The 24,280-nt window shown below is 34.6% G+C and overlaps 2 protein-coding genes across 2 annotated transcripts in view; one reads left to right on the top strand and one right to left on the bottom strand.

The window, feature by feature from the left end:
* The first annotated feature begins 366 nt into the window (after positions 1-366).
* LOC110036919 (double-stranded RNA-binding protein 6-like) lies at positions 367-5,471 on the top strand. Its single transcript, XM_020741483.1, has 3 exons — positions 367-894; positions 3,606-3,825; positions 4,412-5,471. The coding sequence occupies exons 1-3, from the start codon at positions 649-651 to the stop codon at positions 5,323-5,325; spliced, it is 1,380 nt and encodes a 459-aa protein (XP_020597142.1). The 5' UTR covers positions 367-648; the 3' UTR covers positions 5,326-5,471.
* Positions 5,472-7,406: 1,935 nt separating this feature from the next.
* LOC110029934 (CASP-like protein 5A1) overlaps positions 7,407-24,280 on the bottom strand; it is a 32,920-nt gene continuing 16,046 nt past the window's right edge. Inside the window, exons 3-5 of the mRNA XM_020732435.1 lie at positions 13,077-13,209; positions 12,503-12,695; positions 7,407-7,738 (exon numbers count right to left, since the gene is read on the bottom strand). Of these exons, the coding sequence (XP_020588094.1) occupies positions 12,504-12,695; positions 13,077-13,209 (325 nt within the window). The 3' untranslated portion in view covers positions 7,407-7,738; position 12,503. The remainder of the gene's footprint in view (positions 7,739-12,502; positions 12,696-13,076; positions 13,210-24,280) is intronic.

The raw sequence follows: 24,280 nt of genomic DNA, 5'->3' as shown, positions 1-24,280 counted from the left end.
TCTTAACTTGTCAAGCCTAATTAATCTTTAAATTATTGGATTCAAATGTGAACAAACTAGTTTGATCATTTAATTTTTTGAGGCAATTACAAGTTAAGTAGACCAATTCAAATTTATTTATTCATTAATTTAAAAGTCAAACTTAATAGAAATAGCTATTGGCTCCATCTCCCTCAAGTCATTGAGGCATGTAATTTACTTTAAAAATTGTGCTCCAAGTTAGGATTTTTAAGAATCCAAACCACAAGAAAATATTCCCATACTATTTTATTCTTTTATATTCAAAATAAATCTCTTCTCTTTGAGTGATTTGTTTTTATAATAAAGATACATTTTTTAATAAAGAATAGAACTGATATTTTCTTGAGACCTCACCAATTTTTGTAGAAAATTCCTTCAAAGCATTTTTGTTCTGATAAAGTTCCTTCTTTTACCACCATTTCTCGCTTCCTCTGCTCCGCAGATCTCTCCCCACTCTCTCACGCCTCTTTAAAGAGGGGATGAAGTGAAACCAAAAGCTGACGGAGCAGTAATCTTTTCCTCCCGGCAGGTCATCAGCCGCCGCAGCGCGGAGATCTCACTCGATATTGAGCTGGCGAATTCGCCGGAGAGTATCGGCTTCATTTTTGGCGGCGATTAGGGATCAGGATGTACAAGAACCAGTTGCAGGAGCTTGCTCAAAGGAGCTGCTTTTGCCTTCCGTCTTATACTTGCATACGAGAAGGTCCGGATCACGCACCTAGGTTTAAAGCTACTGTCAACTTTAATGGCGAGATCTTCGAGAGCCCTAGCTTCTGCACCACTCTCCGCCAGGCAGAGCACGCAGCCGCTGAGATCGCTCTCAATGCCCTCTCTTCACGCGGTCCTTCTCACTCTCTAGCCGCCAGGATCCTGGTATGCAAGTCCTGTGGATGGAATATCTGTTCCTGGTTTTGTTTTTTAAAATTTTGCCCTAATTTTACGTCTTAGATGGTTAATATTAAGGAAAGTTCGCTCTTTTATATCGATTCTTTCATATTTCTGTGGTAGTTGTATTTGGTTATTTAGGGTTATGACTTGAGAAGTAAACATTCAAAATATGTGATTTTGGGGGAAACAATAGGAATCAGGCTTGAATTAATTGAATCAAGGGGTTGGGATTGTGCTTAGCATACCTATAGCATCAGATATAGTGGCATTATTAGTTACTATTATTAGGTTTGATGATAGAGATGCATGCTTCCTTTTTATTAGTTGATGAGTTTATTTCTTTGAAGTTAGGGTGTCTTTATCCCTTTATTTATTCTTATTTTGACTTTAGGACTCCCATGATTTCTTAGTTTATGTTTGCTGATGAAATGGTGGCAACTTTTGATTTGGGGACATAGATGTATACCTAACCAACTTTGATGTTATCAAGCTAGTTGACTTGATAAATGGAATATTGTTTTCTTACAACTTTTTTTAAGGAAGATTTACATACTTACCACTCTATTCTTATTTATTTACATATCTAACATCTAAAGTTTAATGTTTACGTGCATCCACTTTACTTATGAATGAAAAGGAAATGGTGTTATTTTTTATTTGATATGAAAGATTTTGGTGGTATTAGCATAAAAAAGTAAGTTTGGGAGTTTGATATGTAAATAGATAGGAATTGTGTGATATGTATGTAAATGCCCCTTTTTAAATATTATATATATATATATATATTGAAATGATGTTTTCTATATTCTAAGGCACAAATTTGATGTAGGCGGTATTTGAATCCTAGAACTTGTTAATTTTTCCGATGATCTTTATCAACTAAGTTAGCTGATGCCCATTGTGATGCTTGCCACACCTCAAAGTATGCACATAAATTGATTATTTAATATGTTTTTCTTTTATCAAAAGGAGGTTGCCGGCGAACATGGCAACCCTAATGACATTGAGTTTTGAGATTGTGTTGAAAATGTGTTGACTTGTGGGACATCGACACCACCCTTTAATTTTTATAACAAGGTGCTCTTTGGATTTTAGGCGGTTTTATGCTTTTGAAGTTTTATAACATTTTGGTGTTTTTCTTGTAGTTTGCTTCAGTTTTACTAAAACTTAGTACATGGATTCTAATAATGGCATGACCCTAGTAGATTATAGCTTTTCTATGTATGTTTAAACTTGGCATTTTAGAATGGTTTCATATACCAATCATTGAAATTACTATGAATTGATGAATTTTCTCTTGCTTTTTGTTTGATAAAAGTTTTAAGTGTAATTCACATTTGAATCTTGCAAAAATATCCAAAGAAACAACCCAGACTAGACATTGTTGGATGGCTCTTAATCGCTCGCACTTTATATCTTTCTTCTGGAATACTTAGAACAAAAAAATTGATTCTTTTCTTGATTCAATATCTGCTCCAATCTAACAAACTATTATTAAACCTGAATCCCTAATCTGTATTTGACTATCACCCCCCTTCGTTCTATTTGAATCATACTCTGGTACACCTCATTGTTGCCACTGCCGTATGATCACCAACCTTTTTCTTCGCCCTATAATCCACAGCCTATGTTCTTTACTCACACAGTAGGGCTAGAGCCAGCTACCAATTTCGACCGAAAATAGAGACCAGCTCGTCTTGTATACTCAGCTCCTTCGGTTTGATTCCAAATCTACTTCTATGATTCTTGGAGCTAGTAGCTTTCGTGTACATTTTGCTTATGGGTGGAACCAGTTGCAGCAATCAAAGGACAATATTTTATGAGTCAATTTGGATTGAAGAGTAAAATTGCTACTCATGTATAGCTTGTTAAAGGAAAGCTAGAATTTCAATAGCTTCTATTTAATTGAATTATGTTGATAATATAGGCAAGAGAAAGGACTATTAAAGGAAAATAAAATAATAGAGAATATTTTCAGTAATGAAGATATATTATAATAATAAATACCATCCAGTCCTACTTTAACTATTAACTATATGATATAATATTGATATGAAAAAACATAATAACTCTAATAACTCTTAACACAACTTTCGGTCCATTATTAGTGAGGACATCTAGAGACCAATGACATATTTAAGAACCATAAATAACTTTGTCACTCCAACTTCCATTTTTCACATGTATTCCGATTTTAATTTTCAGATTAACGTTTGCATTTGCATGAGGAGTTCTTGAATCTGGCTAAGGGTCTGTTTGGAATTTCTGCAACTTTTTGTAAAGGTGCTTGTAAAGCTGTTGTGAGAAAAACAACTTTTAAGAAAGATGCAGAGTGAATTTATATATATATATGTATATATATATAATAAACCAGTGAAAAAACAGTTTCTTAAACATAACTATGATGATAACCTGAAACGCAAAGCAAACATAAAGCTGTTTCAAACAGAAACTAAATCAAACATAGCACTTTGATGTCTGATGTCATGGTGTTCTTGCATAGTTAGAACTTTCACAGCCTTAAGTTTTTTTTTTTTTTTTTTTTTGAGAAGATTCTGAAATCTTTGTATTGTGTGGGCCTATTTGGAAATCAGTGCTTAGCAAGTTTTCTTGCTAGCCCCTTGTTTTTAATTGTATGGCCTTCAAAAGCGCTTCTGCAAGGATCTCAATCTGTAAGTGCGCCTTAATTTGAGCAGGATGAGACTGGTGTGTACAAGAACTTACTGCAAGAAGTTGCACAGAGGGTGGGGGCACCATTACCATCTTATAGAACTGTTCGCTGCGGTCATGGGCACCATACTTCGTTCACATGCGCTGTCGAGCTTGCTGAGATATTGTTCACGGGCGAACCAGCTAAGAGCAAGAAGCAAGCCGAAAAAAATGCAGCCATGGCGGCATGGAATTCCTTGAAACAATGTTAGTTTTACATGTTTTTGCGTTATAGCTTGATTTTGATGCTAAAGCTTTCATCTATTATATGAAACTAGTTCACATTAGCTGAGTTTAAAAAATGGAAGATTTACATACTGAACACTCAATTTCTATTTATTTACATATTTATCACTTAAATTCAATTTTTACATGCATTCCCCCTCACGTGCTTGAAAAGGTATATTTCACTTCTTCATAGTTAAAATGGTGGTATTTTTTCGTGTGATATGAAAGAGTTGGGTGCTATAAGTGTAAATAGCGAAGTTTAGATGTTTAGATATTCAAATACATATGAATCGGTGGTACGTATGTAAATACCCCCTCGAAAATATCACTTTATCTGCATTGCATTGAAATTATTAAGAGGCCATTTGGGATCACTTTTTTTTATTTTTTATTCTATTTATTCTCTTGCTTTAAAACAAAACCTATTTGGCTATTTGATTTAGTTTGGCATCACCTTTGTTTTTTGTTTTTTTTTTGTTTTTTTTGCTTTTATTTTTTAAAATATTAAAATATGTTTGGATAGTATAATTTTTATATGTTTTTATTATTTATTTTTCAAAAATAGTGGCGCGCCAAGAAATGAGTTCACTATCCGAACCCGAGAACAACGACGAACTTGAGCAAATCACCGTCGCCAGAGTACTCCTGAACTACCGCTTGAGAGAGAAAATAGCTACGGCAAATAACCCCAATGCTCCCTCATTCCCTAAGAAATTTCTGGTTCATCCTGATAAGAAGCCAATCTCGTTGCCGACTTCGTCTTCCGGATCGAAGATACTGCCTATGATTCGTACCAGATCTTCTCCCAAAACTCGTCCCATCTCCCCGAGACCGATTGATGAATACAGCTTTCAACCACTCAAGTTTCATGGGGCAGGAGCTGCTGCACCTTACATGCCTTTCCAGCATTTCAGAATGTCCTCCGCCGGAGTGGCTGCGCCGGTGACTATAAGAACTTCGGTTCCAGTATTCTCAGCTCCTCCGCTGCCGCCTCCAGCGGTTTATTCGCATTTACCTCCCGTTATGAACTCGCCGTGGCGAGTGGCGCCGCCGGTTCATATCCGTCCTGCTGTTCCTGTTTTCGCAGCTCCGCCAGCGTTATTCCCTGGACCGGTCCAGGTTAGCCAGATTCAAGCGAAGGAACCAGCTTCTAGAGTTGGTGGAACCCAGGTTAAGGTGTGCCCAGGTCAAGTAACTATTGCTGAAGAAGGGAAGAAAGAAGCTTCTCTTGTGACTGCAGTTACAGTAAAGGAAGAAACCCCTGTTGAAATCAAGGTGGAGGCTGCTGTGTTGAGTTCAGTACAGGTGAAGGAAGAAGATTGTGAAGTTGTTTCAGCTCCAGGGAAGGAAATTGTTAAGGCTGATGAAGAAGCTTCTGCTGAAGATTCAGAAAGAAGTGTGATTAAATCTGAGCCTGCTGCAAAAGATGATTTTCAGGAGCTTGAAGTGCTTGAGAACTTGAGAACACTTGAGCTCTGATGGTGTATTGAAAAACCTCTTTTTTTTTTTTGTGGTTTTTTAGGTGGTATGCATTCTGTGCTAGTATTTGGAGATTGTAGTTGGTGGATTTTAGTCCATCATGCATAAATATTAGTTAGTTATTAATGCCGGTGAGATTTTAAATTGAGATTTTAAATTCATTAAAAGTGTTACGCTTGATTAATTAGTTAATTAATTAATTAATTAATTACTATTATATGGCTTGTGGAGGCTAATCCACAATGGACTTCGAAGTGTGATTAGAGGATTGGAAGCATCGTTTTCAATTGAAATTTTGACTATGCATACCACTCAATGCCTGTATTTACATATTAAAAGAATATTTATTTCACTTTTTAAAAGTTATAATGGTAAAAAATAGGAGAGGTATAAATATAATATAGTAAAATTTAGGTGTTCGATGTGTAAAGATATGACAATTGGGTGGCATCTATGTGAAAGCCCCTTCTCAATTTTAATTGGGGTGGGCAGAAACGTCGGGGCAGATTTCTGACGCAGAATCTGCTAGTTGGATTGGTTTTGCAGCACATAATTATGTGAGATTAATATGTTAATATGATTATCTTAAAAAAATATAAAAATATATAATAATCTTGACTATTATAGTTTTTTTTTTTTTTTTTTTTTTTTTTTTTTTTTTTTTTTTTTTTTTTTCCTATCATCTTCACGTGACGTGATTTTATTGGACTTCACATGTAACAACACGTGCAGAAGCCAATATTTTTTCGGAGGTGTAGGAGACATTTTACACCACATAAATTGATGCGGTCATGCATTAAATGTCGCCATTTCTGCCTAAACATTACAATTTCACGTTGAAGAATCATGTCAGCATCAAGATCAATTAGATGGTCCTCATCATAAATAATTAATTAATTAAAAAAAAAAGATGGATCTCATCAAGCATAGAAGATTTTCTTACATTGCCAAGGTTTGGGTTTCCAAATATTTAAAAAAGCAAGGACCCAATTGAGGTTAACTTTTTCATTAAAATAGAAAAACAATTCGGCTCATACCACCTAATTCCTATGTATTTACATATCTAACTCCTAAATTTCACCCTTTTTTTTTTTTACATTTATACCACCAAAATCTTTTACATCATTAAAATTTGAAAAGTAAAAAATACACCAACCCAACATAATTATGTTGGCGGATATGTAAAGACTAAAGTTTTAGGTGTTACAAATGCAAATACATGGGAATTGAATGGTATTTATGTAAATCTCATAATAAATAAAAAGAGAACACATTCAGTTGCTTGATTCTGCCATTTCTCAGCATTTTCTATGCATAAAAAATAAGAATTTGGAAGCCATACAACCCCAGACATAAAGTCAAATATACACAAATATTAAATACAATTATTTTCGATGTATTATTAAAGAAGTATATATGCATTGACAATATTTTTAATGAAACCAAAAATACAAAATAAAATGAATAAACCCTTCACCGTTAAATTAACCAAAAAAAAAAAAAAAAGGAAAATATGAACAAAAAAGTATAATGAAATTCACATAAATCTCATGAATTTATAAAAACCAAAAAAATATAATAATAAGAAAAGGATATATATATATATATCTGTGTGTGTGTGTGTGTGCCGCATTCCTTGTCTAATTGGTAGGCAGAGTCACTGTAAGTTCCCTATGGCAAAAGTTCGATCCCTACCGTGGTGCATGAGAAGTCGAATTATAGGCACATGGCGTGGGCTCTCATCATGGGGCCGGATTGCGCATGAGAATCTATATTTGGGCCTCTGCCAAATATTGATTTCCTTTATATATAATATCTAAATATATATTTTTGAGCACACTCTCTTATTTTTTAAAGTGCTAGAAATACACGAATTCTATCCGTTCGCATCAAGACTGAATAGTCTCCCAATGTTTTTCCCATAACAATGCTTTATAAATATGGATTAGAAAGAAAAAAAGCAATTTAAAAAATAGCAGCTACATTTTCAATCATTTTTTTCTGTATTTCGATATTTTTTCAAGTGCTTGTCAACAGAGCATACATGCAAAAAAAAAAAAAAAAAAAAAAAAAAAAAAAAAAGAAAAAAAAACAAATGAAAACAACAGAAGACTTTCCTATTTCAAAACCATACAGAATAGAGGAGAAAAGTAAAATACATTACAGATAATGACACAAGGTTTTTTTTTTTTGTTGAAGGTTTAGTTTCAAAAGTGAGAGCCGGTGAAGAAGACTGAGTGCCACTAAGGAATCAATTCACACGTTGTACAAGGAATCATCAATTCACACTTTTGAGGGCGTGGGATGCGCATATCTACAGATGATGCCCCCCTCTTCACAAACATCAAATTCAACTTGCAGCAAAAATTATGGTCGCAAGGTCCTTCTTACATGAATAATCACCGGGATAAAACTGTAAACAATATGTAAGGATTGGAGTTGATGAGTCTCACAATTTTTAAATAAATGTTTAAATTATGAATATAAGAATTTACAGGTTCAAATCATTTAATCCAATCCTACTTGCGAGGAGTGCAGTCTACATGACAAATTTCTAAAGATAATAAAATTGATGAATTAAAAATGAATAAATTCCCCGATAATGGCCGTGTTAACTGAAAATCTCAACCGAAAGAGGCAACATTAAAATAAACTTTTCAAATTAAATTTTCAAAGTAACAAAATTAAAATTAATCACTTAAACATTTAAAGAAAATCTCATCCACCGTCCGCAACAGTTTGTCGAGGACGATATACTTTTGATTGACATCAACTTATAAGTAGTGAATGTCATATCAAGTGTATCACAATACTAGTAATTAAAACAATTGTATGTTAGAACGTGGCCCAATTCCTCTATTCGCGTGGTTTTGCCGTCAAATATAACTACAAAACAACGATTACAACCATAGTTCTCTAACCGGGTGATTGCTGCCAAATTAAACCATTATATTACGAGTTTTCTAATAATTTTCTATCATAAGAGTACAATTGATAGTCACAGAAATATCTTCTGTCAACTAAGGTCAACTTAAATATGACCCCTTAAATAAACATCCACCTAGATCTGCAAGGGTCCCTTGGACGACGCAACCCGTGGTTTGTAAAAATGATTTTTCAGTTAGGTTAGGTCGAATAGCTACTCTGATTAATTAGATCAGGAACCACAATGATCCAGGGTGACATAACTATGAGATTTTAATCATGTTAATTGTCATTTCCCCCACTTAAGCTTCAAAGTGATAAATTTTACAACTTAAACCCCGTCTGCTGCTACTATATGTTAAATATTCAACTCTAAATGACCAGCCTTAATCGAAAGTGTTCTCCTGTTATCATGAGGGGTAATTAACCATAATGGGTTTGCTCATATAGAAAACCTCAAACCCCAAATCAAAAAGTCTCGCAAAATAAGAGCAAAATCTCAAAGTAGTGTCTTATCTACATTATCTCATCCGTCTTCTGAAAATGAGACACTCAAAACTCTCAACAACAAAAACAAAATAGATTCCGCAACATTCGGAATTTTCAGAGCCCACATGGGGGGCCTAACAATTTTAGGTAAATCATGCGTCATAAGTCTGTGGTAGTGCATGACAAATATGGCATGAATTTTTAGGTAAAAAGTCCACAACTTCTCAAAGTGTGGCATGAATTATTCAAGAACAAGAAATTTGGTTAGAAACTAATGTAGAAGTTGTGGTAGTGCAGGACGAATGCACCACTATTTTATTTAACTGGACCAATGCAACGTTGTTTTATTTAACAAAAAAAATGCACAATTGTTTATTTAACATTGTCTTCGAATATGGGATGCAAGCCGCATAGCTCCAATAATCACGGGAAACTGTGAGATGGGTGGGTCGAATCAATCTTCATTTCCTTTATGCTTTCTTATATAGCACATTTTGTTTTAGTTATTTCCTATATAAATGTTGTATTAGAGTTTGGAAGTCATTTTTCATGTGTTTTGTATCGGGACAGTCGTCGATCGTCTCTTCTTCCCTTTGAGGGTTGTATCCTAGAATTCAAGATGGTGCTTCAACAATATCTTGGTCTCCACGTGATGATTATTTTCACCATCCCTTTCTACATCCTGCCATGTCACTCACGAACTCCCTCCCTTGCTGCAACAGCTCTCGTACAACCGCATATTGTTGTTTTTCCTATAGTTTTTGAACTCCAACCACCTGTCCTCATTGCCACCACCAAGGGCAGCCATCCTCTTGTTATCCTGCAATCCCTCTCATTTCCCATCGCAGTCTCCGACATTCCCACTCATTGCAATTGCCTAAAAACAATCATTTTTTGTTGTTTTCTAGCTCCAACCACCTAGCCATGTGTTCCTATCATTCCAACTTGCTTCCATTGTTGCAACTCCCCTTTGATGTCGTCATCCTCCTCCCTTGTTGTCGCAATCTAGAATAGCACTTTGGTTGTTTGGTCATTGTCAAGCCCCTTACCCTTGCTGCCACAGCCTAGGACAACCCGCCTTCTCGTTGTTCCAGTAGTTTCTTACCTCCCCTTTGTTGTCATCATCGCCCCCTTGCTGTCACCCTACCTTTCAATTTATCCACCGTCCTTTGCTACCTCTCCAGAGGGCTGAACTCTCGCCGATCACCATTACCACCCTCGAGATCCACCCTAGTTAGAGTTAGTATTGATTTTTTGATATTTCATATTATCGTGTAATGTGTTTTTGGTATTTCCTATTTCAGTTGGTTTATAACTTCCCATTTTAATTTCAACAATAACATTATTGTTCCGTTGTTTGGGTTAACTCCGATATCATAGAGATCTAGATCAAACCCAGCTCACTCATAATTTATACCAACTCAAAAGAAACATCAATCTTTGATTAATATCTTAAGGTAGAAAAAAATTGAATGTGCCCACTTCATTTGTTAGAAAAAGAAAAATATTTTGAAATGCCATATTTATAAGGTAGATGCAGTGTCTAATGTAACAGCCCAAACTCTCACCCATCGAGATAATGTCTGCTTTGGTCTAATGACATCACGATTTTGTCACATTCGCATAACTTCCCAGGAGGTTACTCATCCCACAAGTGCTCCCGTACTGTCATGCTTAAATTTAGAGTTTCTGATGGAACTTCAACCATTGCACCAAAAGGCAACTTGATGTTTAAGACTTCGACAACATTCTACTTGAGTGATTTCACAATCTCCTCCTCATCATTAATTGATTTCACATCAGTGTTAGTACTCAGAATCATCCACCAGCATATTTGATTCTAGAGGTGATCCCTACAAACTCAAAAAGTAGCTCCCACCATGTATGACTTTGTTCAATCTAGAATTTAAGAGCCGACTCCCATAAGTAGCATTTTATTCTGTCTAACACTTAGTTTGCATATTTTATTGTCTAACACTTGATTTGCATCTTCAAGCTGATTTAACTTTGTGATACCATTTGTCACAGCACAAAGTTTCACTATCAACATATTGCTTTTTGGCTTAATTCCCTGTAACTTCGAGAAATATGAAAGTTGCAATATAATTGAAATGTAAAATAACTAGTAGAGTTGTAGTTGAGAGCGATTTTAGTTTGTTAAAACTTTTAAAAACTTATTTTAGGAATTTCACTTGATGTTAATAAGGAATGTTATATTATTGGAGAACGGTTAATTAATTTAGAATTTAGTACATTAAGTATTCAATTTTACTCAAGATATTAAAATTAGTAAATCATTGATTAAAGGTTGAGGTGGGGTAGAAGAGAGTGTAAGATGTTGAAAACGTCAAGTCAATCTATTGAAGATCAAGATTTAAAAGAGATAAGCAATGGGTAATATATTTTCAAGTCAAAGTAATTTTTCTTGTTTCTTAACCTACTTCATTTAACAAGTATGTTTCGAATTCAAGTTCTTCATTATTATGATTTATGTTGATAAATTTTTTGTTGCAATTGATCCATTATTATTAGAAAAAAAAAAACACTTAAAAGTTAGTTTTATTTTAATTTTATAAATGCTTATACAATAGTTTAAACACTAGTTTCGTACAAACATGATACATTGACTCTTACACCATAACAATTTATTTATTAAAATATAAAAATAATATCAATAAAATGATAATATATGTTATGACAAATGGAAATGAGAACACAAAACGTCTAAATACTTGCATGTGCATGTTTGAAAGGTGTTCATCCCTTCTAGTATCAACTTAGGATACTAATGTACTGATCTACGTTGATGTTTTCATGCCACCTCCAATAATAGTAAGCTTTAGACCACGCTACCTTGAGCCGACAAGGGATGTATCGGCTAAGATGAGTAGATGTCATTTCACCTCAAACAAAAATATATTTATTCAACGACCTGCTATGCTGACAAACTATGCATCAATCATGAGCGAGTTAAGTTATGTTCAGATAATACTCCTAATACAGATATCAAAATTCAGATATATAATATTAATTAAAAGTTAAAAATTAGATCATGAAAAATAAAGTAGAAGTTAATGCATTGAACGTTTATGAATTTTAGATAACATTCATGGTAATAGATAATATTAATAGGTTCAGATTGTGATATAATTTTTCTATAACTTGATAAGAATAACCAGCATGCTTATTTCTTTCTTTCCATTGTAGTAATTTCTTTCTTTCCATTGTAGTAATGTAATTAAATAATATAATTATTTCAAATGGTTATTTTAGATAAATTATTATTATTTTATTTAAATCATATAAGGTTCAATGAGTGAGAAAAAAAAATGTATGCGGTAGAACCAAAGCAATGTATGTTATTTTATCATTAATTTTGATTTTATAATTTTATGGCTCTTTCAAAGGAATTTAGAAATAATAGTTATAATTTAAATCACCATCTGACCGTTTGTTCCTGTCTTGATAATTCTAAGCACCTGAGCGAGGTTGTGACAACCAAATGCTAAAATGTCACTTAAAAAAAAAAAAAACTGTAAACAAAAAAAATGCCAAAATGTGAAAATGAGCATCACTTCAACAACCTAGATTGATCATTGGCCAACATTATTATCATCCTTAATTATAGAATATAAGTAAGCTCTTGAATAATAGCACAACTGTGAAGTGATCAATTGAACATAATTAGAGAGAAAACAAGGAACTTTAGAGTTGACTCCAAAAAAAAAAATAAATAAATAAAATAAAGTTTGGTGATTCTTACCTCATCTCGACGCCAATGACCAGAAATTCAGGAGGAATGATGGTGAAACAGCAAACCAACTGATGAAAGCCATGGCAGTTGCAGTTTCAAAAGTTGTACAATGATTCATTGAACATATGTTGAGATCATTTCCAATCAAAACTGTTATGCCTGCCGATGCACAAGCTGCTGCAAATGTGAGCGTAGAAGTGATCTGCAGTAGGAAGAGAAATAAAATAATAATTTGCAAGAAAGGACAATATTAATGGTAGTTTACCAAGCTAAATAAAAGTGCTCATTTTACTGCAGAAAAAATAAGACCTATATGAAAGCCATAACGCACAAGTTAAAATGATTTTTGCTGTAATCATATGCTTTAGTCCGTAGACCATAGTTATTTATAATACGGGAGTCTCAGACATCAAATGAAGTCTAAACAATTAACGGTTTCCAATAAAAATTGATTAGTAACCTGTGCAAACCTAAGTAAAAGAAATAATAACATCAGTAGATTAATACGCTTATCTTGTATGCAAAATGCCTACATCAAGTAAAGATCATTAATTCCCCATTATGTCAAAGATTAGTTTCTCACCCCATCTCCAATCGCAAATAATAAGGTGACCAATGGATTTCCCAAGCTGCGCTTAACTAGGAGTGCATATACATCAAGAAAAGCTAAGGAAAGGCTCCATAAGCTTTGCAAGATGGCTGCAGCGACCAGATAGCTGTAAAAAAAAAACTTAGGAGCTATAATTTGCAATTCTCAAATTCACAACCATGGTTGTGTAGTAGATTAAAAAAAAGTAACTTCAAAAGCAGGTATTTAAACAGCAGCAGCAAAGCGAATTTATCAATACAATAAAAGGTATAAATTCAAGTTTTCAAAGAACGACAAGACATTGATCAAGATTCATATTCAAGCATGATAAGCAATAAAGAAAAACTCTGGATACTTGGAAAGGGGCATAAAATGGGATGGCAACATGCAATTTGAGAATTTTCTAACAAAATAACCGAACAGATCCAGGATCTGTGAGAAGCCTGTGATATAACTCATCAGAAAGCCACTAATAGAAGCAAGCACAAGGCTCAAAGCATTACCAAATTCTGCAAGACAACAAACAAATCTGAAATATTTCCTGTGATGATCTAAATTCTTATGAACTTGCACAATCAAGTGCCCAAAAGGAAAAAGTCAATAGTTGAGGCGATCAAAATAAACGAAATGAAAATCACTTCAAATATGCATTAAATTAGAATGGATCTATTAACTTTATTCAAGCTTAGCACTATTCAGGCTTATAGCCGAAACAGCACTTCCAAAACTATCTGATCAAAAATCCCACCCAATATAACAGACGAAAGACTAATCAAGAGTATCCTCATTGTCTAATAAAACCTATAAAGTTTGCAGCTGCATTTTCAAACAGATAAAGTTGAAGCTGAGTGATGTTCACTTGCTTGCAAATCCTGATTATACTACTAGCATATGAATTTCAGAAATGAAAACAATAAAATTAAACATCTTGGTGAATGCTATTATCAAAGGTAATCAATCACAAGAGAGTGTGTTGAATAGTGATAAATGGAAGATCTTATTCTCCTCTGATAACTGAATTCTACAGATAAAAGAGTATCTATGTTAATGTTTTTCTATAATGCTTCAAGAGAGCACCTCTTAATCATGCATTACAGCAAAATTTAGAAGAGTAAAAGACATGAAAAAGGAATTGCAATAAACAATGAGTTTGGAAAGCGAAGCACTTTCAAACTTTGTTTCTTTGAAGACTAAAAATACCTAACCATTGACTGATTTCGAAACCTGGGCATGACCACTTTTGGTTTCCCGAAGTAAGTCGGTTATCTTATTGTAAAAGCTCCATAAAAAATGCAAGACATCTGAATATCTGATGCTCAAAAGATTTTACTCCATTCCCAATACAGTAAAAAAGCATGATCCCGTACTTAAAGAATTAAGCATTTAGGACATGATTTTAATCCTGACTAGACTGAAACATGAACCAAAACAAAGTTAAATATGGACTTGTGTACGCATACAAACTCTACATTCATATTCCAGTCAATTCCAATATTAGAAAAACCATAATCTTTAGGCAAAGTCTAATAAACCTTATGTGAGAGACAATAAGTTGGAGCCCTGGCTTGAAAGGATCGAGATATACAGCACAGTTGAAATTGTCTTGAACATCAGCCGACATAGTTCAAACACGGTTTGTTTATAATAGGCTAATAACGAGTCAAATTAGGAAACAAAAAGTACAATTGGTCCATTTTTTATGTTTTTTTTTCTGGCTCCCAAATGGCCATTTATTTATTTATTATTGTTTGAATTACTTTGAATGCAGTAGGCATGAGATTATTTCACTCTTAATTAAAGTTTTTATTTCCTCGATATATAAGACCATATGTATAGACTTGGATGATTAATTCCTTCTATGATGATAGAAAATAAAATAAAATAAACTACACCATTGTTGGCTTCCTAGTTTTTGCTATAACTTAAAATAAAATCCAACAAATTGATGAGGAGAAGATACTGCCCAAAAATTTCAGCCCCAATTTGCGTTGACTTTATGACCTGGGGTTTGAGGTTTCATATAGGCGTAAGCTCCTATAATTAATTACCCCTCATGATAGAATGAGAGCAATTTCGATTAAGACTAGTCATTGAAAATTGAAGATTCGACATATAGTAGAAGCAAACATATAGTTTAATTTGTAAAATTTCTCACTTGGGAGTTTAAAGAGGATAGTGGGGAAACGATGATGAGCCCGATCAAGATCACATGCTTACGTCATCTCGGGTCATCATGATCTGTGATCTACTTAGTCAGAGGAGATAGTCAACCTAACCTGACTGAAAAATCTTTATCAACAACTATGAGTTGCGTCGTCCAAGAGATCCCTGTGGATATGGGGTGGATATGTCTAAGGGAAAAAATTTAAGGGTGTGTTTAGGTGGCGATGTGGTGTGCACTGTTTGTTGTTTGACACGCTTTTTCAAAAAGCCACAGTGGAAAATTGCATTTTGCAACCAGACCTAGCCAAGTGCGGTGGTTGCTAGAAAATTATGGTTTGACTTTTTAAAAATAAAAAAATTACAAATGTCACAACAACTTTTTGAACAACACTTTCTTTTGTAGCATTTCTGTGATGTGTCTTCAACTAGCTACAGCTGTAGCTGCCCCAAACAAACCATAAGTCGACTTTAGCCAATAGAAGACTTTATGTCAATCTGATGTATCATTATGTTCACAAGTTAAAAAACAGAAGGTCATCAGGGAACATAGAAGTGGCAGTCATAATCGTAATATAATGGTGTCATTTGAAAGCAACTACCCGATTGAATGATTTTAATAGTAATCACTATTTTGTGAAGTATGTATCAAAACACGCAGACAAATGACTCGATCACGTCCTCACGGCATGAAATTACTTTGAGTGTGAATATAGTGATACATTTGATGTGACCTTAGCTCTTTTGTGAGTCGAAGTCAATAAAAAAATTTATCACTCTCGACAAACTGTTACATGATGATGAATGTGATGTGCTTTAAATTTTTAAGTGATAAATTTTACTTAATAATTAATTTCTTACTTTGAAATTTTGATTTGTAAAACTTAATTAAAAAAAAAAAAGATGACCTCTCCAATTGAGATTTTCAGTCAGTATGGTCATCATCCGGGATTTGACATTTAAAACTTTTATTCTTAATTCATTTAAAATTTGTCAATTTTGATATATTTAACATATTACTCATATCTTCTCGAGTCCTAACAAAAAGGAGAATCAGATTTGATGATTTGAACTTGCAAATTTTACATATGTGTTTTGAACATTATTGTAACTTACGAGACTCGTTAACTACAGTCCTAAAGAGGAGAAGAATCAGACTAATCGAGTTGGACTTACAACCCTACGCTATCGACAAAGCGGTCTGTTTGATTGTTTGATTGTTCGATTTAAAATATAAATTATTTGAGTACAAGTTTAGCCTTAACCCATGTAGTATTCTCAAACCAATAGAGTTTAGGCATTAATCAATTTGTAGAGCCCAAGCAAATGAATATGGTGAATTACATAAATTTTGAGGAAGTATATTTTTAAAAAAATTTGCACATTACAATTAAATGTATCAAAATTAGAAGGTGTCTTAAAATGTAAATGCAAGCTTTGATATTATTAAACTTTATTGATTGCAAAAACACTGTTACTAAATGCATGCATATAGCTTTACAGCATGCATCTTGATAGGATTGCACAATTCTTGGGGGTAATTATATTCAAATTAAATACTATTGTACAACTAATAAAGTCATAAAATCATTTAAACAACTTCAAAATTTGTGAGAATGTTAGAGAAGGTCTACTGTTCATTGAAGAAAAGGAAAGCTGCTTTGGAGCGTGGAACGACAATAAAGTTGCGGTGAAGGAGATAAGGGCTTCAGCTCTATCGCGCGGTTTTTGAATTGGAGAAAGAGGACAAAGCGAAGGGGGAATAGTGTAGTCTCAGAGGTCCTTGTATGCAACAATTTTTTGCGCTCTACCAAGCAAAGGAAGGAGAAGAGGGGTCGCTATGAGTTTCGAAGCCTTTGCACGCGATGATCCCGTCGTTGCTGTGAAACTAAAGAAGAGAGAAGGCGAGGCTTGTACAGCTTCAATGGAAAGACCATGAGTGCTAGTTCTAAAATAGGAGGACAACCCATGGGGTTTCTATGCTCAAACAGCGAGGAGAAGAACAATAGGGAGAGAAAAGTGAAGACGTGCGAGCGTTTCGGTTTGGAGAGGAGAAGTGGGATTGCTTGTGAGTTTTGCAGTTTCTGAAAGGAAGAAGAGAGAAGTGGGAAAAGGAAAACAAAGAGAGCCTTCACTTTCTTTTTTATATACATTTTAGACTCATTTTTTATAACATTGCACTTTAATAGAATGTATTTTATATTTTTTTGGTTTCAGGTACAAGAGGACTTTTGGAAAAAAATGAGCGAAAATGGAGTAAAAAAGGGTCAAATTGAGCAAATGAGCAAAAAGTGAACTTGACGCATAGACGTGAAACTCTGTAGGTGAAAACAGAGAGTCTGCCGCCATAGCGCCAGGATCCGACGCCAGACAGTTAACCAGAGCTTCTAGAAGGTTGGCGCCACAGTTGGGCACATAGACGCTAGAATCGATTTTTCTAAAAGTTCAATGTATGTGGACGAATTTTGAAGGAGCATTTGAAGAAACTCTGGGAGATTTCAAAGGTTATATTAAATGAGGCTTGGTGTCTCTTAAAAGGAGGAAGGAGTGTGAGAGAGGAAGGAGAGTGTGCGAGAGTGTGCATGTGTGCGTATGTGTAAGGAGGGAAGTGTCTTTCGGAGACTTGATGACTTTTGGGAATTTGGAGAGAAGTGTATGGGATTGTTATTTGTTGTGCAAGGATGATTTGAATCTTATGTAAAAATAGGTTTTAGACTATTTTTTTATTTGTTTAAATTATTGCAATATAATTGTATGAATTCAATGTCATTTGCAACGAAGAATCCAAGTGTTTTCTCCATGCTCAGTGAGTAGTTTTCTTTACTCTTTATCCTTATAATAAGAATTAATCATGTGTAGAATTATAATTGTTTAAAACTTATCTTATTTCATACTTGTGATGCTTTATTACTTCGTACTTAATTTACATATTCAATCTGGTCAATTGGCGCGTTAAAACTTGTTGTGAAGCCATGACCCAGAAGCGCTATGTATTCCTCGACTAGTAAGAATCACATTAATCTGGTGGGTGATAAAATAATCCATTGGTTAGTGTAAATAGATAGGAAGATAAAGATTTAATGGGTGTAAATTGGTGTTTCTAGGGTGACAGACTATATTTTTACCAATTTGATATAAAGTTTGGAACTTAAAGGACCAGTTAATCCTAAAGAGAACGCACAGTGGATAATCTAGAAGTGAGAGACTAGAAGCTACCTAACCTTAAAATTAAGAACTTAACTCTATGTTAACCAATGTTCTTTATGCACTCGGAAAATGATAAAGAATATGATTGCTCATATTTGTCACAAAACTTCATTTAAACCTCTAAACATTTGATTTATACACTGATTATGATCTCATTGCAAAGAAAAAAGAGATTTTGATTATATAAGAACTTTTCAAAATTTAACCATCTTACGTAGATTAGGTTTTAATTTAATTTATTTAATTTTAATTTTCGAGTAAAGTAGTAAATTTAGGAAAATCAAACATTTCGAAAATTCAAAACTAAAACATGATAGTAGTATACTAGAACTTAACCTAAGAGATTTCTTACCTTGCTTCTCTGGAGATCGATACTCTGGAGCTTAAAGAAAATTCTATATTATTTGCACGACACGTGCACTTGCATAGAACCCCTAGTGTGTTAACTATAAATCAAATTATAAACTCTATAACATATTTATTTTACACACTAGCCGCTTAAAAGAAATCGAGTCAAGTTTTTTGTCATTAAACTTAAATAACTGCGTAAAAGAGGGTCGGGTCAGAAAGGCTCGAAAAAATAGGACCGAAGCCCTGCGGAAACTCAAGAAGCCACACAAGGTCTCGTGGTCTTGCAAAGACAGGAGAACACGTCGCGGAGAGAAATTACAAAATTATCCCAATCAAATGTGGCTATCCGCACCAGATCTTTTGTGGAAAGTAATTTTTGAATTCCTCTTGACTTTACACATATCCCTTTTGTGTAGAAGTTTCTCTTAAGTCAATAAATAGTTGTCTTTGTGTGTGTGGAAGTCAAAGTTGAGTTGTGTTTGACTTTAGCTTCAGATCTCCTTTGTGGAGTCCATTTTCCCTTTGTAGGGATGCATCCGAGGAAGTGGTGATGCTCTAGTTGTATCTTCTCCAGATGGTGGTTGTATCCCCCCTTTCTACCCTTTCCAAACATTCTCCTCTCCACTCCTCTATCGCCAAACTCACCCACCGTCATCCCGACATCCAACTGTTTCCCTTTCCTGCAAATCATTATTGTTGCCCCACCTACCTAACTCTTTCCAAACCCCTCTCAAATACCACACCACCGTTGTCGACCACCTACAACCCACCCTACCACTTGTTGTTCCTATAGTTCCACACCACCGTTGTTCCTGTATGCAACCTAATCATCGACAGTGGGAGCAGCAAGAATGTAGCATTGACGCAGATGTCTGAGAAATTGAAATTGACAACCTAGAGACATTCCTAGTCCTATTCACTGGCATAACTAAAGAAGAAGAATCAGGTCAGCATCGCCCAAAGATGCTTGATAGAATTTTGGATCGGAGGCCAGCTGCAAGACTAGGTGTGGTGTGACGTGGCCCCTAAGGATGTCTGTCACCTTTAGTTGGGACGACGTTGGCAATATGGTCGAAGGACTCAGCACGACAGATATAAAAACATGTATTCCTTCATCAAAGAAGGAAAACACATCAATCTCCTTCCTTCGATGGAGTTCGAGGTCACGAGATCCCTTTTCAACAGAACGACATCAGTGGAACTAGTTTTAAGGATAACAACAGATGGAAGACAGAGACACCCGTCCTCAATATAGGAAAGATACAACACAAGTTACGTTAGGACGACAGTGTACCAACAACACCACCGTCGTGGGAGAAGGGTCCGACTACTCTCACTATACGCGCAATTGAACCGATCATAGGAGACTTTGGAAAGATTCACTAGTATAAGCGTGGTGCACGGCCTCAGAAGAACAGATTGATATAGACATTTACTCGCAAGATAGGGAAGATCCTCAGATATTGCCAATGGGATCCAGGGTGTCTGACAACGAAATGGAAGCTTCGACCAATAAAATCGAAGCTCCCCAAACCCCTAGAGGCTGACGCAGAGCGTCTGAATGGTGCCCGGATACAGGCTTGGAACAATGCCCCTAAGGGGGGTGCTCGAAACCGCGGGGTTGAAGCCCAGCAAAACCTCGTGAAGCCGTGTAATGTCTTGAGACCCCGCTAAGACGTGAGAACCCGCGATCGGGAGAAATCACGAATTCTCTCGATCCAACCAAGCTATTCACACTAGATCTTTTATGGAAAGTAATTTCTAGATTCCTCTTGGCTTTCCACCTATTTGTTTTGTGTAAGAGTTTCCCCTAAGCCTATAAATAGTTGTCTTCGTGTATGTGGGAGTCAGATTTGAGTTGTGTTTGAGTTTAGCTTGAAATCTCCGGTGTGGAGTTCCTTTTCTCTTTGTGGGGTTATATCCGAGAAGGTGGTAGTGCTCTAACTGTATCCTCTCTGAGGTGGTGGTTGTATCCCCCATTTCTACCCTTTTCATACCTTCTTCTCTCTGCTCCTCTACCGTCGAACTCACCCACCGTCATCTCGACATCCAATTGTTTCCCCTTACTGCAAATTATTATTGTTGCCACGCCTACGTAACTCTTTTCAACCCCTCCCAAATATCACACTACCCCTGCCAACCACCTACAACCCTTCCACATGTTGTTCCTGTAGTTTCGCACCTTTCCTTCGCTACCAAGCACTTTCGTTACATTTGAGGGCGTTGTTTGTGTCGTCTTATGTCTTTTTTGTTATTTTTGTTTGAGTCATGTTGTAATCTTATTTTAATATAAATGAAATATTACTTTTTGAGTTTTCCCTATTTTCCCTACTAGTTTCGGTATCACACCTGCTTCATCATCCTTATTTGTTGATAACATAGATGAAAGTTTAGAATGGAAACTGACATTCATAAAAAAAAAGCTGCTTGGAAAGGTTCAGGCTCGAAAGTTAAAACAAGAATAGATTCCAAAGCTTGAGTACAATCCAAGGGCCAAATCAAGGGAAACATCATATAGTACGTTAGTATATTAAATTCGATCATTTGTATTTACAACACAAACCTTAAAAACCCCATATCATGATCATTAGCAAATTCTTAAACCATAACATCTTGAGAGAATGATTATCTTAATTCAGAATAAGCCTTGAAGCAATCAGAATATTCACGTCCAAATATCTTACAAGACTGATAATAAGAGGGTAAACTCTCTAATTCCACCTTTTGCAAATAACAACATAATGAAGTGCCACAAATCATCATTATTTTACTCCTTTTTTTTCTTTTTCTTTCGTTTCTTTTTTTTATTTTTTTTTTTTTGGTACAGAAACAAGCACCCAAACGCACGCATCCGCATATGCAAGGCATTGAACCTAGGGCTTATTGGTTAAAAGAGAAAGCTCTCAACCACTAGGTCAAGGTGGCTTATGTACAAATCATCCTTTTCAAAAGAAAGAGAACATAAAATTCAAAAATAACTCCAGCTGCAGACTTGAAGAGTCTAGTGGTAACAACATCCACTCGAATTAATTTGCAAAACTGAACTTAATATAAAAGAGTTAATAAAGTGAACAAATAGGATAAAAGAAAATTAAACATATCGGGGTAATAGGAGGCTTCTCAGAATTATCAAAATACGGAGATCAATGGAAAATGCCGATCGAAAGAACATTCATATAATATAATCAATTATATGCAAATATGTTTGGTTATCTTTATCATTTCATTATAGCCTGCATAAACAAGTAACTATGGATATTGGCTCTGCCATGATGAGAAGAACCAAATTCACTTGAAAGAGGCTTCGTAAATTATAACTACTTGAAGTTTTCAAACCGTTAATACATTTTGCTATTGAGCAGAATTTTTAAGCTTAATTCATACAATTTCTAAAAGAGAAAGTACTCAATAAAGCTAATATCAAAACATACACTTGATATTCTTAAAACGTTTGCTGAAATGCATACTTAAGCACTTAATGAGCGTTACATTTGCAGTAATACTAAATAATATGTGAGAACACTTTCGGAATTAAATGAAGCTTTTAGAGATGATTTTACAAGTTAAGTGCACCAGTGGCATGAATATTAAACGCTAGCGACCTATAGTTTTGTGAAGTGGTGATGATCTATCATATCCAAGGGAAAAGATGGGAAATCAGAATAATGCCGACTAAAATATTAAAAAAAAACTACCAACAGATAAACAAGATACAAACTAAACCAAATGTTGGTTTTACAGAAACAAAAACTATCTCAATTAGATTAATTTATACTACATTTTACAACTCAATCTCCTCTTTTATCCCTAATTTATCTTATAACTACAAAGTAGTGTTGCATTCCCAAATAGAATACAACAACAGCAACAACAAGCCTTTATCCCACTAAGTGGGGTCGACTACATGAATCTTTTTTCTCCATGGCGCCTATTGAGTGTCATATTTTTCATTTAATTCTAATGCATTACGATTATTTTTTATAAAATATGCCCAAAACTTTTTAGGTCGACCTCTGTCTTTCTTAACATCTACTCTCCTAATCGGATCATCAGATGATTGACGTTTAATGAACCAAACTATCTAAGACGGCTCTCTCTAATCTAGTCCGACACTGAAGCTGCACCAACCCTATCGCGGTTATATTCATTTCGCATTTTGTCTCTAAGTGTCAGGCCACTCATCAACCTAAGCATTCTCGTCGTGGCAACACTTAACTTTGTTTTATAGTTCTCTTTTAAAAGCCAACACTGTGTGCCATAAAACATTGCAAGTCTCACAAACACCTTATAAAGTGGTATTTTTCTATCACTCAATAGGCCAATCATTCCTTCACTTCAACCAACCAACTCGAAATCTAACAAGAACAACCCCATCCATATCACCATTACGTTGAACAATAAGCCCGAGATATTTAAAACGTTCACATCTTTTAATGAAATTAATACTAGGATTTTCTAACTTTAAAATCACATGACAGGCACTACTGAACATTTTGTTAGAGGTAAGGCCATTGCAGTGACTAAACGTAGAAATTTATGGCAAGCCTAAGAGAAGATGTAGCAAGTACGGTTTTAAAATGTAGGACTTGGCAGCCAACTTAGGGTAAAAAATAGAATGTGGGATGCATACAACTTCACAATTTTTTTATAAACACTAATAAGACATTAATTAGTTTTGACACATATATTGAGAAAATATAATTCTATTTTAAATTGGCGGATTATTTAAAATGATGCATTTAAAATCATGTTTCAAAATTGTTAATGCATCTCAGCTTAATCTAAATGGAACCTTGATAAAGTAGTTAAATGTAATGATTTAACAAACAAATATATTTTGTAACGCCGGTGCCTAGTCCAAGGGTAATTTTGTCTTTTATGTGCCTAAAGACAATTGAGACTTTTATTACTTATTATTTTCTGTTATAAATATACCCTAATAGACTTAGAGTTAGGGTATGCATGAGATTGTTGTCTTGAGTGTGAGGGTTAGGATTTTGGAGAGATTTCCTGCCCATTGAATTCTATGAAGCACAGACACATGAACACGGACACGACAATATAAGGAAACCGACATAATTGAAAAAAAAAAGACGCGACACAACACTTCAAGAACATGTTTTTATTTTTAAATAATTATTAATATAAAAAATATATTTTTTCATTATTCTTTATTAAATATATCACAGCACAAATAATGTAAGAATAAAATTTAACTTCATAAATTAAATTTATATTATAAAACCTAATGCTTATGAAAATTAGTTTTTAAAATTATATAATATATTTCAAAAGAGCTCGTCCAATTTATCTACTATAATTTAAAAAATTATATGGTTACAAAGAGTGAATTACTCATGCTCGACTTCATCGAATATTAGAAGCACCTTCGATGCTCGATTTTGACGAATGTTAAAGTGAGCTTTTGCTTGACAAGAGATAGGGAGGTTTCAGCTATGAGGTATAATTAAGGATGTATA

Source organism: Phalaenopsis equestris, unplaced genomic scaffold (assembly GCF_001263595.1).
Source record: "Phalaenopsis equestris unplaced genomic scaffold, ASM126359v1 Scaffold000002, whole genome shotgun sequence".
Classification (NCBI taxonomy): Eukaryota; Viridiplantae; Streptophyta; class Magnoliopsida; order Asparagales; family Orchidaceae; genus Phalaenopsis; species Phalaenopsis equestris.
This window is presented reverse-complemented; position numbering and strand designations above follow the sequence as displayed.

What these genes read in the sequence shown, in the direction of transcription:
- LOC110036919 (XM_020741483.1), top strand. Translation starts at nt 649, where the DNA reads ATGTACAAGAACCAGTTGCAGGAGCTTGCTCAAAGGAGCTGCTTTTGC. An exon ending in CTCTAGCCGCCAGGATCCTG is followed by an intron (nt 895 to 3,605) that starts GTATGCAAGTCC and finishes TAATTTGAGCAG; the next exon opens with GATGAGACTGGTGTGTACAA. An exon ending in ATGGAATTCCTTGAAACAAT is followed by an intron (nt 3,826 to 4,411) that starts GTTAGTTTTACA and finishes TTTCAAAAATAG; the next exon opens with TGGCGCGCCAAGAAATGAGT.